This window comes from Manis pentadactyla, chromosome 4 (assembly GCF_030020395.1).
Source record: "Manis pentadactyla isolate mManPen7 chromosome 4, mManPen7.hap1, whole genome shotgun sequence".
In the NCBI taxonomy this organism is placed as follows: domain Eukaryota; kingdom Metazoa; phylum Chordata; class Mammalia; order Pholidota; family Manidae; genus Manis; species Manis pentadactyla.
The window spans coordinates 48,890,007-48,904,439 of NC_080022.1; the positions used below are offsets into that span (position 1 = coordinate 48,890,007).

General features: G+C 38.1%; 1 protein-coding gene and 1 long non-coding RNA gene across 2 annotated transcripts in view; one reads left to right on the plus strand and one right to left on the minus strand.

Moving 5' to 3' along the window:
- Positions 1–5,286: 5,286 nt before the first annotated feature.
- Positions 5,287–10,604, minus strand: LOC130683354 (uncharacterized). The gene is made up of 2 exons (XR_008997020.1): positions 10,470–10,604; positions 5,287–7,125 (listed from the first exon to the last, which is right to left on the minus strand). It is a non-coding gene; the product is annotated as an uncharacterized LOC130683354 (long non-coding RNA).
- A 10-nt stretch (positions 10,605–10,614) lies between these two features.
- Positions 10,615–14,433, plus strand: part of LOC118925381 (protein Hook homolog 1) — a 76,202-nt gene continuing 72,383 nt past the window's right edge. The window contains exon 1 of the mRNA XM_057500247.1: positions 10,615–10,938. Within this exon, the coding sequence (XP_057356230.1) occupies positions 10,876–10,938 (63 nt within the window). The 5' untranslated portion in view covers positions 10,615–10,875. The remainder of the gene's footprint in view (positions 10,939–14,433) is intronic.

Here is a 14,433-nt window from a genome sequence, read left to right on the forward strand (position 1 = left end):
CAACTTCTTTGTCTCAAACAATGTTCTTATATATTAATGTAGCCAATCCAGCTGCCTTTTAGCTGTTGTTTGCATGGAATATCTTTTCATGTACTTTAATTTTCTAGCTTGTTTTGGATCTGAAGTGAGTCTTTTGTAGGCAGCATATCATTGGATCATGTTTTTTTTATCCATTCTGATATTGTTTGCCTTTTGATTGGTGTTTTTATTCCATTTACATTTAATGTAATTACTGATAAGGAAGGACTTCTATTTTGCTATATGTTTTCTATGTCTTATATCTTTTCTTATTCCTCAATTCCTCCATTACTGACTTCTTTAGTGTTGAATATATATTTTCTAGTATATTATTATTGTTTTTTATTTTGGTACCATTAATCTACAATTACATGAGGAACATTATGGTTACTAGACTCCCCCCATCATCAAGTCCCCAGATACCCCATTACAGTCACTGTCCATCAGCATAGTAAGATGCTTTAGAATCACTACTTGTCTTCTCTGTGTTGTACAGCCCTCCATGTGCCCCCACACATACACACTATGTCTGCTAATCGTAATGCCTGCTTTTTCCCCCTTATCCCTCCCTTCCCACCCATCCTTCCCAGTCCCTTTCCCTTTGGCAACTGTTAGTCCATTCTTGGGTTCTGTGAGTCTGCTGCTGTTTTGTTCCTTCAGCTTTTTCTTTGTTCTTATACTCCACAGATAAGTGAAATCATTTGATACTTGTCTTTTTCTGCCTGGCTTATTTCACTGAGCATAATATTCTCCAGCTCCATCCATGTTGTTGTAAATGGTAGGATTTGTTCTATTATACTATTTTAAGTTCTTTTCTTAGTGTTTTCCTTGGGAATTACAATAACATTTTCATTTATACTAATCTAATTTAAATTAATATCAACTTAGTTTCAATCATATGCAAAAAGTTTGCTCCTGTACAACCTATCCCTCCCTTTATGCTGGTATTGTCACAAACTACATTTTTATACATTATGTACCCACCAACATAGATTTATAATTATTAGTTTTGCAGTTTACATTAAATCATATAGGAAAAACAAGGAGTTACAAACTCCAATATATTAATACTGACTTTTATATTTACCTATGTAGTTATCTTATGGCTCCTCCTGTGTTTTTTCTCTTCCCCTTGCCCCCTTCCCTTTTCATCTTTCCTTTGTTCCTTCATTCCATGTTCTTTCTTTTATTTAGAACATTGGTAGGAAAAAAAAAAAGTTTTATTTCATTATTATTTTAAATTGGGAAGCTTATAATGTTCTTGGTAATTAATCTTTTCTCTCACCTTTGACACAGGGTATGGTACAAATATGTCTCTGTGTTATTTATTTGCGTTTTTAAATATGTAATTCCAGTATCCCCAGTTAGATGGTAAGCACTATAAAGGGGGAGACTCTGCCTTGTACTTCTCCACACTTCCAGTGTCAAAGGAAATGTTCTATCTATAGGAGATACTTAATATGTGGTTTACTGATGTTGTCCTAGATCTCCTGCCTTCTTTATTGAGGCAGAGAGGCTATTACCATCCCCATTTAGAGTGAGAAAACTGAGAACCAAGAGAGTTCAGGAACTTGACCAAGGTAATAATAAGAAGGGGAGAAAAACATGTTCTTCTGGGCTTTGTACCCAACATTGTTTTTCAGGCTGTTATCTCTTACAAGCCTACAACAAGCTTCCCACCACTAGAACTAACTTCTGGCAACAGGCAGTGCTTGTAATGAATAATCCAACTGAGACAGCATTCAATTTGAGATGCCTATCTGCTCTGCTTGAGTCAACATTGAAAACAAATGAAATAGAATTGTTTCCCACGGACTTCCTGAACAGTAGAGAGAAACATTTGAGCCTTACTCTCAACCGAAGGACAATGTTTGTGATGGTGGGTATGCAAGCAAGTCACAACTTCTGAGTAAAAGAGGGAGGGCCGCATGACTACAGTTCATACTTCTCAAACCTTGAAGTAGGAGAGCCTTCTCTTCTCAGCCCACAGACCTCCTTCTTGGCTTAGAAAATGCCATGGGGTAGTGCAAGGCACAGATGAGCCTTTTCAGGTCAAACAAAAAAGGATTTTAGTTCTAAGCTATCTGTTGTATACTTTGAAACTTTGAACAAGTTACTTCCTCATTTACAAAAACAAGGACAGTTGTGCAGATTAATTTAAACCGTGTATGTGATGGTGCCTGGAATAGAAAAAAATTGATGTTAGCTTTTTTTCCTCATCCATGGGCCCCTGTCACTTCTCCATTGCCACCCTTCCCACTTTCACGTTGCCTAGTGTCCTCATTCTCTCAGCTTCCAATCCCTTATAAAGATACTTTTACCCTAAAGTGTAAATGACTAGTAAGCTCAATAGTTTAGTTTTTACAGTGATATTCTTATTTAAACAGGGGACTAAAGTCTAAGGTCCAAGGAATGAAATTTTACTTATGAAATGAAATTATGTAATATAATTATGAATTGAAATTATGAAACCTGCTTTGGTTACAGAAATTCAGTCTTATTAAATATCATTCCCCACAATATGGAGCCTGGGCTTCCTGGAGAAATGGCCGATTCCAGGATAAGGACAGGAATATACAAAGTGAGCCTGGAACATCTTGTGCCAACAAGTATGGAAAAGCTTAAAAAACAGTAGAGGTATGCAGAGAGAACACAAGTCAAATTGAAAGAGATCTCACTGGTTGAATTTGGGGTAGTCTGATGATTAAAATGAATAAGGATAAGAATGGATTATATCATACTGAATAAAAATAAAAATAAACTTATGAGTCCAAATTTACACTTAAACATTTAAAGGTGGGTGTGCAGAAGATGAACTCTTTTTTCTTCCTTAACAGAAAAATGTCAACTAATAGACATAAAAGGAATAAAGTATATCGAAGACCACCATAGTAGTAATTCAGGCAATAATTAACAATGGATGCTAAGCACTGCATGACAAACTTTTTGGCATTCTCAAATTACTTAGTAATTATAATGGGAAGGATAACTTTACAATGGAGAAATCTGGTGGACAACATACTAACCAAATGATAAAATTTTATGTCTCCCATTATTGGAAAATCTAGTACCATGTTACTGCTGATATGACACACTGAGCACACAATGTAATCTCTGCTAAAAAAGGTCAAACCAAATCTGATCATGAAGAAACAGTCTGACAGACCTTATTGGCCTGGACTATTGAAAAATGTTGTTATCGCGAAATATCTCACACACACACACACACACACACACACACACATACACACGGGCTGAGAAACCCACGAGGGTTAGAGGAGACTAAAGTAACATGTCAGTAACCACAATGCATGATCATTGATCCATTGATTTTGGGACCTAGAGAAAAAAATAATTGAGAACAATTAGGTGAAGTTAAAGAAGGAGTGCTACTAAATACTAATATGGTATCAGTGCTAAATTTTCCAAGTTCAACAGTTGTATGTGCTTATATATGAGAAATGTCCTTATTCTTAGAAGGTATATCCTGAAGTGCTTAAGGGTAAAGGGTAATTATTTTGTTACTCTTGAAATACACACACACACACATAAAGAAAAATGTGGCAACTATAACCTAAAAAAAAGAACTTTGACACAAAAAAATACACCCCGAAGAGGTCAGTTGTTTAATTCAAATGGTCAATTTAATTGTTCTTCAGAAAAATTACGTGAAGTTTATAGGAAAAAATGTATTCTAAATAATAGTTCAAGCTCATCTTAAGATGAAAAAGAAGCCTAACACATTCATGGTTTCTTGAGTCATCCACTGTAGTCACTGACCTTCAGTCAGCAGGTTCTCTAACAAGTAACAATTAAGTTTGCTCATCCAGACATGATGGCATCACTTGCTTCACAGTGTTGAGCAAAAAGAATCTTGACTGCCTGAAGAAATAGTTCAGTAACAAGGGAAACCATAGCAGCAATAATAATTGAAGAATTGTACAGGCTGTATTTTATTGTGCAAGGATTATCTTTAAAAATCAGTTCTTACTGCACAAAAACACCAAACCCAAGGAAATTTGTGGTGGTGACGTGTATGTTCAGAAACTTAATTGTAGTGATAGCATCACAGGTATATGCATATGTGCAGACTTATCAATACTCACATGTTAAATGTGTTAACTTTTTGTGTATCAGTTAAACTTCAATAAACCTTAGAAAGTCAGTTTTGATCTCCCCCAGGATTCTCCTCTTCACATCTGGAAAGATTTTCTAAAGTCTTTAACTTGTTATATGAGCTTGGGTAACTCATGCATAAATTTCTTCATCCATAAGGTAAAGATAAAAAGTATTACCTACCTTGTTAGATTGTTGAGGATAAATAAATTTGCATAAGTGAAGCACTTAGAATAGTACATAGAAGCTAATAAATACCCCATACATTTTAGCTATTATTGTTGTTGTTGATGTTGTGTTTAGCCTCGGGATTGGCTATCTTCTTGGTTACCAATTATGTTCATACGAAACATTGGTAAAAGTGTGAAGTCCTCTACTTTAATAAAATTTGCAGCTTCCCTCTCTTCTGTACAAGGCTAAGCCCTGATCTGTTCTTTTTCCTTACTTACGTTTGTTTTGTTTTTAGGATTTCTGAGAAATATTTCCAAGCCACTTACAAAGTATTTGTTTATTTGGTTAAATAATGTTAAATTTTTCATTAACTATAACATTTCTAGGTATTTCCTGCAAGTGCTCATACTAACAAACCCTTCACACATCTTCCGTGGCTTTTCCTTCTTTGTTCTGTCAGCCTTACTTGTTATTGCTGATAAGGTAGCCCCCTCTTCTGTCCTTAAATTACCTGACAAACTCTTTCTTTCCAGCATTTTGGCATTTTAGGATGCATTATATTCTATAAAAGCTTACACTAACACAGGGAGAATGAATAAGACATTAAAATCCCTCAGACAAATATCACTTTAATGTATTTTCAACTGATATATGTGTGGATGTTTCAGAATACCATACATAGCCACAGTGGATTCAAATTCCATTTTCTCAAACTGTAATAAAACTAAGTATTTCTAACATGCAATCCCTATCCTCTTTAGAAACCATGCTCTTGTGATTTCTGTGAATTCTGTCTTGTGAATGTGATTTTATCCACTTTCCATTTATATAATGTTAATTAAAGAAATTCTCACTTTAAAATACTAATTTTAATACTGCTGAAAACAATAGGAGGTATTTTAAGTAGTTATACTGTGAAGTTAGATTTTGTTTGCTTTTTAGAGACAAACATCTGTGGATTAAATGATTAGCTACTATATGTCAGTGTTTGGCTTTTATTTTAAAGATCTGCTTACATGGATTAGAAGGATTTTTGTACATTAAAAAAATAGATCACCAACAGGATGAGAGGAATGGATTGTCTCTTCTAACATAGTGTAAAATGACATGTCTTTTGATTTACTTAGATAAACTGAGATATAAAGTACAATATTCATATGTTTAAATGATACTTTAGAATAGTTACATCGTCAGCACATTTTACTAAATGTCTATTTTTTTTACCTGTTGTTTTCAAGTTGTTGAAAATATAGTGCATATACCTTTACTATTAAAATTTTGTTCTTACCTGAGTTTCTCAAGGCAAGATAAAAATCTTTCTGCCCAATTTTATTTGACTTAAGAGCTCTGGGGTGAATTTATGCTTAATAAAGGAGGTTTTGTTTATTTTCACTCAATAAATGGCAAACTAAATATTCTTTCCCATCATTTAAAATCAATTGATAGTATTACCCTGCATTGTGACTTTTTTGGTAACTTTTGTTTCCTCAGGCACTCCAGTCTTAGACCCTACAAAGCGACATTTGTTATTTGGCACCAAGTTCTTACATGAAATTATAACTATGGCTACCACTGTTTTCCACTTGGAGTCTTCTAGAACAATGCAAGAACAAAGGATGCCAACACTCTTCCTCTGTGACTGTTTTAACTTTGAAGTTCTGAAACTGTTGCCATGGTTACGGTTACTTGTCCAGGCTTTTTCTGACATCTTGCTTTACGTTTCTGAGTGATGGTGCCCCCACTTGCTCCCAGAATGACTGGGGACACTACTGCTGTTCACAGGATACTGACATAATGCCCATATCCCCAACATCTGAGAATGCTGTTGGCAGACAGACATCAGCCATCAGCCTTTGTGAATTGCCTTGGCTGTCGGGTCACCTTTCCAGGGCAGCCCACACATCCAATAACTTGTTAACATGGAGGCACAAAGACCAAGCCCCCTTCATCCAAGTCAGGCAACTCAGAAGGGCCATTCCAGCTTCAGAGATCCCCAGAGGTGGTTGAGACACGCTGGACTGCACCACAGTCTGCTTTCTCCCTCTGCACACTTCCGCTTCCTTCCCTTCCCTTTTGCAGGCGTCATACTTAAGAACTTTCTTAATAAATCTCCTGCATCCTAATCTCTATCTCAGAGTCTGCTTCCTGAAATTTTTTTCTACTTACACTGTAGTTTAAAAATCCCTTGCACTGTCGATGTACATTTCCCAGTGACAGAGATGGTGTCACCCTTAATTTGAATTTGAACTTGGCTTGAATTCCTCCATTGAAATCTTAAAATAATCTGTCCTTGGACAGTCCAACAGGTTACATCATTTGCAAGCACTAAACTAAAATGCATTAAAAGGCAGTTGCATTAAGTGATATAAAATCTCTTAAACTTAAGTCTATAAAAGCTCAGAAGAAAAATTATCGGTGTCACATATAGTCTGCAAATAAGCATTAATTTCATAACAGGAGTCAGTTCCTGGCCAAGGTGAGGAATAAGTAAGTATTCCCTTTTATACACAGTGGTAAGCTGTTCACGTCCTTGATTCCTTTTCTGCAGTCTCCACCTCAATTGCCACCCCAGCTGAAAATATCTATGGGGATGAAGTTTGTCCCAACACCGTCACCTAAAAGTTCAGACCCACTGAGTTCCCAAGTCAATATTGGAAGGCTAAAGCTCTACTCCTGGTTAGTGTCTGGGGTTGGTCTTGCTTCCCTCTGCCCCATGATTCACCTCGGGTCTGCAGTCCCGGTAGGGCAACCTGTCTAGGTGCTCTATTCTCTTCTTGCAAAGGGCTGGACACATATCCCACAGTAGATCAATCAGATGCTCTACCTGGAAACTGAATTTTGAGTAGCAAGACTCAGAAATACTTAACAACCATTATCATATTCATCTAGGTGGTGTTCTCCTAAAAGATTTCCTGTCTTTTCTAGATCTGTGAGCTGCTCTGGGACCTGCCTGTTTGCATGCTAGTGCTTCAGATTTCCTCTGAATCTATGAGCTTTCCCATACCCTTGTAACATTATATTTTATAATGTTTTCTGGTTTTGATTTCTTCCATTTATCACCAAAAAGTCTCTCACCAATATAGAAATGCACAGAAATACATAAGTATTAAGCTAGTTTACAGGAACTGAAACTGAGGCTTATTAAAATTAAGTGGTTTGTCCAAGATCACCCAGGCAATAAGAAATCATGAGAGATCTCTTTAATAACAAAATGTCTGCTTAATTTTAGCCAACTCTCTTCTCAATCTCCTTCTGTACTGATACATAGAGGTGTGTTATTATATGTATACTTCCACTGTTGACATATGACCATATCTGAAACTTTAATCATTTTCAACCTTAATTTTTTTTGTCTGATACTATGTAGTCACTGTGGAAAATTTCAAAATTACTATATAGTTCAAAGAAGGTAAAACACACCCATTATTCCAATACCCATCATACATTATTGCTATAGTTAACATTTTGGTTTATTCCCTTTAATCTCTTTTCTCTATCTTGGTGTTTGTGTACATACATATAGGGATCCATACCAAAATATATATATATATATATATATATATATATATATATATATATATATATATATATATTTGTGAGAGATAGAGACAGATACCCATAGTATATGTACTGATTTGTATCATCATTTTTTTTCTTTCAACATTATTTTCTAGGCATTTTCCTGAGTAATTAAACTTCTTTCAAAATATTTTAATAGCTACAATATGTTTCATTGTATGGACATACTATAATGTATTCAATCATTCCTCTTTCAGACATTTAATGGCTGTTTCTTTTTTTGCCTTGATAAATAGCATTGCAATCAACAACTTTGTTGGCTTCTGATCATTTTCTTAGAATAGATTCTGAAAGTGAAATTATTGGCTTAAAGGCTTTGAACATTTTAAATATTATTGATAGATACTGTCAAAAACTTTTCAGAAACATTGTACCAATTTTCAATCCTATGGTTAATGTTTAAAAGTTTCATTTAACTGTCCAAATGTAGAGGCCAACTTTTAGGAATGAATGCCAATAGTTAGAAAATAATAGCCTACATTGCTTTAGGCATTTCTTTTAATATCTTTTTTCTGCTTATAAAGTAATACAAGCTAATTGCAGAAGATTGAAAAATATAAAAGATTACAGAGGATAATCTCATCATCCATGTATAAAAACGACAGTTTAATGAACATTCCTTTATCTTCTTGCTATGCACATATTAAATACACAATATTTGTAATGTTGAACTCAAATGGCTCATGCTTTTAAAATGTTTAATGTTATATATCATGAGCATTTTGTTATTAAATATTCTCTAAAGCATTATTTTTATTAGTTGCCAAATATCCTGTCTTAGGAATCTCCTATAATTTACCTTTCTTGCTTATTGGATATGTATTGATCAGAATATATATAGAACAGCAATATATTTCAGTGTTCCTAAGCTTTGACTGCATTTCTGATGATTTCAATAGAATTTATGACCACACATGGAATTGTGGAATCATGGGTTTAAATAGTATGAATATTTTTAAGTTTCTTGATAAATTCTGATTTAAAAAATTAGAATACTGTTCCTAAAATGCTAGTTCCAACTGTGTATGAAAGTGCACATCACTTTCCTCAACATTATTTTTTGTTATTTCAGTGATTCATGTTTGACATTTTTTTCATGTTCGAAATATTTGTATTTCTTCTCTGAATTCACTGATCATGTCCTTCCTGTATTTTCCATTAGATCTAGTATCATGAAGAGAACTAGGCAATACACAGCCAAGAAGGATAACTCAATTGCCTCTAGTTATTCTTCTTAAATATTTTTAGTTCAGCCAACCTGTGGTTCTAACAATAAGTGTGCTCATATGCTTCTAAGCACATTGATTGTAGTAACTCAGATTTGCAAAGTAGTTTTCAGAACATACAATGCTTCCATATCCACTATCATTTATGCCCCTCTAAGGTGGGTAGGGCAGGTTAGTGTTATTAGCATTATTTTAGGAATGTAGTAGTTGAGTTCCATGGGAGAAAGTTTTCCACAGCCAGTGGGGAATAAAATCAAGACTCAGACCAGGTCTTCAATTTTTTAGATCTTTTACTTTTCATTAAGTCATATGTTGCTAGTGTCCAGAAATATAAAATGAGTTGGTCCATATGGGGTAAGAAAGTTCTGGAATAATGTTAAAGGACTCAACAGCAAATGCATGTACTTTATTTTTAGAATGAGACTGATTTACATTTGGGGGCTTTTAATTTCAATCATCCATCAGTGTTAAAGTTTCAATGTCTAAATATAAAGACACAAATATAAATGAGGCAGCTGCGTTTTTACACAGAGCATGAATTGATGAGTTTGTGAATGAGTGAAGTGATGAAAATCAACAGCAAGAGTAAGACTATTCCAACCCATTTTAATGGACAAAACCGTATCTCAGAACCTCGGACATTTTCCAATTTTACACCACCCCTGCCCACGAACACTCAGAAGAGACAGATATTCAACTGTCAAAGGACAACTGTATATTGGTATCTTCCATGTTCTTTGAAAAGTAAAAGGTCGTTTCATTTTTCATTTTCTTATCTGAAAATCTTTCCTTTTGCACCGTTTAAAAATTACCCATGGTTTGAGATTTTGTGAGAGCTTGATTTAAGCAGCTTAATGCTATTTTTCCCCCTTAGGAAACATTCTTTGCCACCTCTGAAAATTACCCTTTTCCAACGAGCACCTAGAAGAAAATCAGCTCTTCCTATTTCGAATGATTTTTATTCATGGATATAATCTATTTCTGAAGACATTATGGGAGCAGAGTGTAGGCCTCCACAGGTGTAGTCAGGAGTTGCCTATCGAGAGAAGGAGGCTGGAAGATGTCTCGGCTCGGCCAACATTAGGACTCCGGCGCCGGCTGCCGCCCCTACCCTCCTGGCTGCTGGAGCTCGAGCCTCTCCAACGCACCGCCGCGCACGCGCGCTCCCCTCCCAGCCCTCACTGCACCTGCCAGGTCATAAACCCCTTCCCACCAGATCTTGCGGCCTCCGGAGGCTCAGTCTTGTCTCACGTTGATTGGTCGGAGCCCAGGAAGACGCGTCCAATCAGCAATCTCTGCTGCGCAAACTATTCGCGCTCTTCCCGCCCCCTCTCTGCCCCGCCCACACTTCTTGGTCACCTACCTTCTTTGTGACTGGTGCGCTCCCAGGTCACTCAGTGAGGAAGGGAGAGGTGTGCCGGAGTGGGAAGGACGGGTGGGAGGAGAAAGGGGAGGGGAGGGGATGGAAGGGGAAGGGCGGAAGGGGGCAGGGCTCAGGTGCGGGCTGCGCGACCAGCGCCAGACCCCGGAGGGCGCGAACGGCGAAGGGGACAAGAGCGGAGCGGGGTGGAGCGGGGGCGGCGGCGAGGAAGGGGTTACGCCGGCGACGTCCGCAGCGCCAGGCTTCGCGTGTGAGCGACGCTGGCGCTGGGCCTGGCAATCGAGCTTTCCCGGCGGGCCAGCAGGTGGTTGACGCCGGCTCCTGGCGGAGCGCAGGGAGGAGAGAGGTGTCTGTGTCACCGGCGTAGTCGACGGCGGCCCGGCCATGGAAGAGACGCAGCCGCTTCCACAGTCCGAGCTGCCGTTGTGCGACAGCCTCATCATCTGGGTGAGTACGAGGGGCCGAGGCGGGCCGAGGGGTCCCGGCGAGTAGCCCGGAGCTTCCAGTTCTCCGCAGGTGAGCCTGAGGAGTGACATGGGACACCTGCGCCGCAGACTTGCGCACTGTCCTCCGCGCCTGCTGTCGTCCTTGACCGTGAAAGTGTCTCCTCCGGGTCGCGGGGCAGGTGTGTGTGTCTCTGTTTGTGGGGGCGGAGGGAGGGTAAAAGGAGCCCTGAGAGGCGGAACGCAGGAGGCTGGAATGACCCTCCCCCATTACCCTCACTCCCTGGTCGGGCTCCCAATAGCGGTGGCTGGAGCCAAGCTCCCATTGCCTTTGCTCCTTCTTGTCCCATCTTCTACCCCTGCCTGGCGCCCAAACCCTGGACTTTCTGAACCATCGACTGTCGTGTTCCTTGGCAACAGCCTTCCCATAGGGATCTTTGTGGCACTTGTGGGGTAGACCCGCTCGGAAGCCTACCTCCTACCCCAGCCAGTTTGCTCTTCTTGGACACAGGTGGTAAAGGTGTTTTTAGTTCCTGGATCAGTGCTTCTCCAGGACCCTAGACTATCCTACTTTTTAGAAGTCGCTTAGAATTCCACGCATTTCCTTGTGGAGAAAAAGAAACATTGGGGGTGGGGGGCTCATATTTCCTTTTTTTCTCTAACCCTACCTCCCCCACTTTCCAATGGACATTTTCTTTAAAGAGAAAGACTTGGCGTATTCATTTACACTTTATTCATGTTTTCATATTTCTCTTAATTTGTGTTGAGTTTGGACAGGCAGGATCTGCTCCCAGAATTTACATCAGCGAAATGACATCTCACCTTTTGGAGGTGTTCACGGATCCGAGAGCTAAGCGTTCAGGTTTGGTTTCTAACCCATATTGGGCAAGGTTGATGCCGGATTGTCCACAAAGTGTGCTGTTAATCGTGCCCATCCCCAAACCAGTTGTTTAGGTCTGTGTAGGGGAGTGTGTCAGAATGGAATGTAAACAGACTGGATCAGGAGGCGGTAATTGGTTGATGAAATTCCCTAGCTATCTCCTAATGGGAGTAATTCAAAAGAATAAGAAATCAGGGAAGGTTTCCAGCCGTGTATGAAGTCTATTGGAAATAACCATAATTTAAAGCAGCTTTTATACTTTGGATGTAAATAGCTTTTGCTTTAAATGGAATGCAAGTATGAAGGGTTTCTGAATTTAAAGCGATTAGTTAATTGTTCATCACCATTTTCATTTAAAGTAAGTATTGGGGTTTAGATGCTGGATTTAAGACTTATGAAACAATGCAACGTTACTTTTGATGATGTGTTTTGTTAAAACAAGTGACTAAAGAGTATATTGTAATTTGTTACATTGTTGCTATAAACATCTAAGTAGTAAACTTAGTTTTTATGATATGGTTGACTTGTATATGAGGTTAATGGAGAAACATTGGACTTTCTTGAATTGTATTGCAGTATTTAAAAATATTATGTGATTTTTATCTGTTCTCTTAATGAGTATTCATTGAGTTTCTACTTTGAATAAGGTGCTGAGAGAGACATATCAAGAGTAATCAAAGAACTCAGTTTTTATTGGAGTGGTAGGCAGAGCTGTGTATTTTTACAATGGAAGGTGAAGTTACTTAAAAACTGCAAAATGTTATAAGCCGAGTGATAAGGAATTACAGAAGGCAGAATATAAATGGTTGTTTGCTTCTTCAGTTTTTTCTAAGGCTGCTGAAACCCTGGAGAAAATGGAATTATTGTGCCGAAAATGGAATTATTGTTGTCTCTATACATACTGCTACAGCCAATCCATCTGCTCCCTTAACATTGCCCAGCTTTATGATTAAGAATAACCACACAGTTCCTCTCATATTTCTTTTTTGCAAACCTTTATCAGTACCATATTTGTGTCCCCTCAAGAAAATGACCTCCTCATCATCTTAGGCACCAGCTATAGATCCATCCCTTCTACTTCTATTAAAACTTTGCTATGTCGTATTTATGCCCTTTCTGCATTTACTACTTCTTCCTCCCTTTAGTTCTTTCCTCTCTACACGTAAAGTTGCCCATATTTTACCTATCTAAAAAGAAAGAACAAAAAGCCACCATTCCCTGTTAAAACCACACCGTTTTCCCCCTTCCCATCACAGTCAAATTTCTTGAGATTTTTTTATACTCAACCTTTATACTTCTTGAACTTCAATTCGCTCCTCAACTCACTGCACATGAGCTTCTTTTTTCCTAAGGCTTCTTTACTGGATTTGGCAAACTGGAAAATGTTTTCTTACCCTTATCTTACTTCATGGTTTTATATGCAATTATCTTCTGCCTTAGTTTCTTGGGTAACTGTCTCTCTTGGATTTTCTTCACCTCTCTAGGTGATCCCCAGTGAACTTTGCTGTCTTATTTTGCCTTTGCCAGCCACTACATTGTTGATGTTACCTCATTTCCCCAACTTTCTCCAAACCCCCTCATGCCACACTCCCCCATGCGCACTGTGCTGCGTTTACTTTCTATTTCTTGAGGAAGTTAAGCTTTTTAAAAATATGTATATACATCAAGGTCTTTTAACTTCTCATCCCTCTACCTAGGTCATTCTTCTAGTGATCCCCTTGGCTGGCTTCTCACCGTTCAGTTCTTGGGTCTTGTTGTCATCTTACAGAGAGACTGTGCCAGTGATCAACCTACCTGTTCCCAACTCCTATCCCATTGAAACCTGTTAAGCCTTTCTGTTGTGTCTATAACAGCTAACACTTTCTGAAGTCATCTTGTTTGCTCCTTGGTGTTAGGGCTCTTGTGTGACCCGTTTTCTGCTCTATCCCAGAAACAAGAACTGGCTAAGATCTCCAATACAACACTGATTCAAGGTGGTGATGGTAAATATCCTTGTCTTGGTCCTGATCTCAGAGACCATTATCTCACCATTAAGTACATTGGTTTCTGTATTTGAATTTGGAACTGTATCACGGAGAATTGATTCAGCAAGTAGAAATCAGGAGAAGTGGGTTTTCCAGACATAGGAAAGAACCCCTAGCAGTAATGTAAATGGTCTTCTTTAGTGGTAGATTGAAAGGAGGTAGGGGAAGACACATTTGTCATAATATCCCTGATCTCTTAATTGTTCCCCATAATGCTAAATAATGTTACATGTTGAAGGAAAGTAGTAGGAGATGTAAGATGCAACTTATTAAAGTTATGATAGAGCCAAATCGTAGAGGTGAGAAGACAGTTGGTTGTAAACTATGTTCTCTGATCACTAGACACTGTTCCAGAATAATAGAACCACTAGTAACAGCATTGGAGAAGTCATTAAGAAAAGTTGGTTATGTGAAGAGGCCTCTTTTGGCAGATTTTAAAAAGTTTCATTTTATTATTTGAAACTGATCTAAAAATAGTTAGTTCTTAGATGTTATACTGCTACTTAGTAAAAAAATACAGTCCTGAGGGATCAACTTGGGTATCATTTACATGGTGAAGGGAGTACGTAAGAGTTTGAAATATTTGTATGAAGGT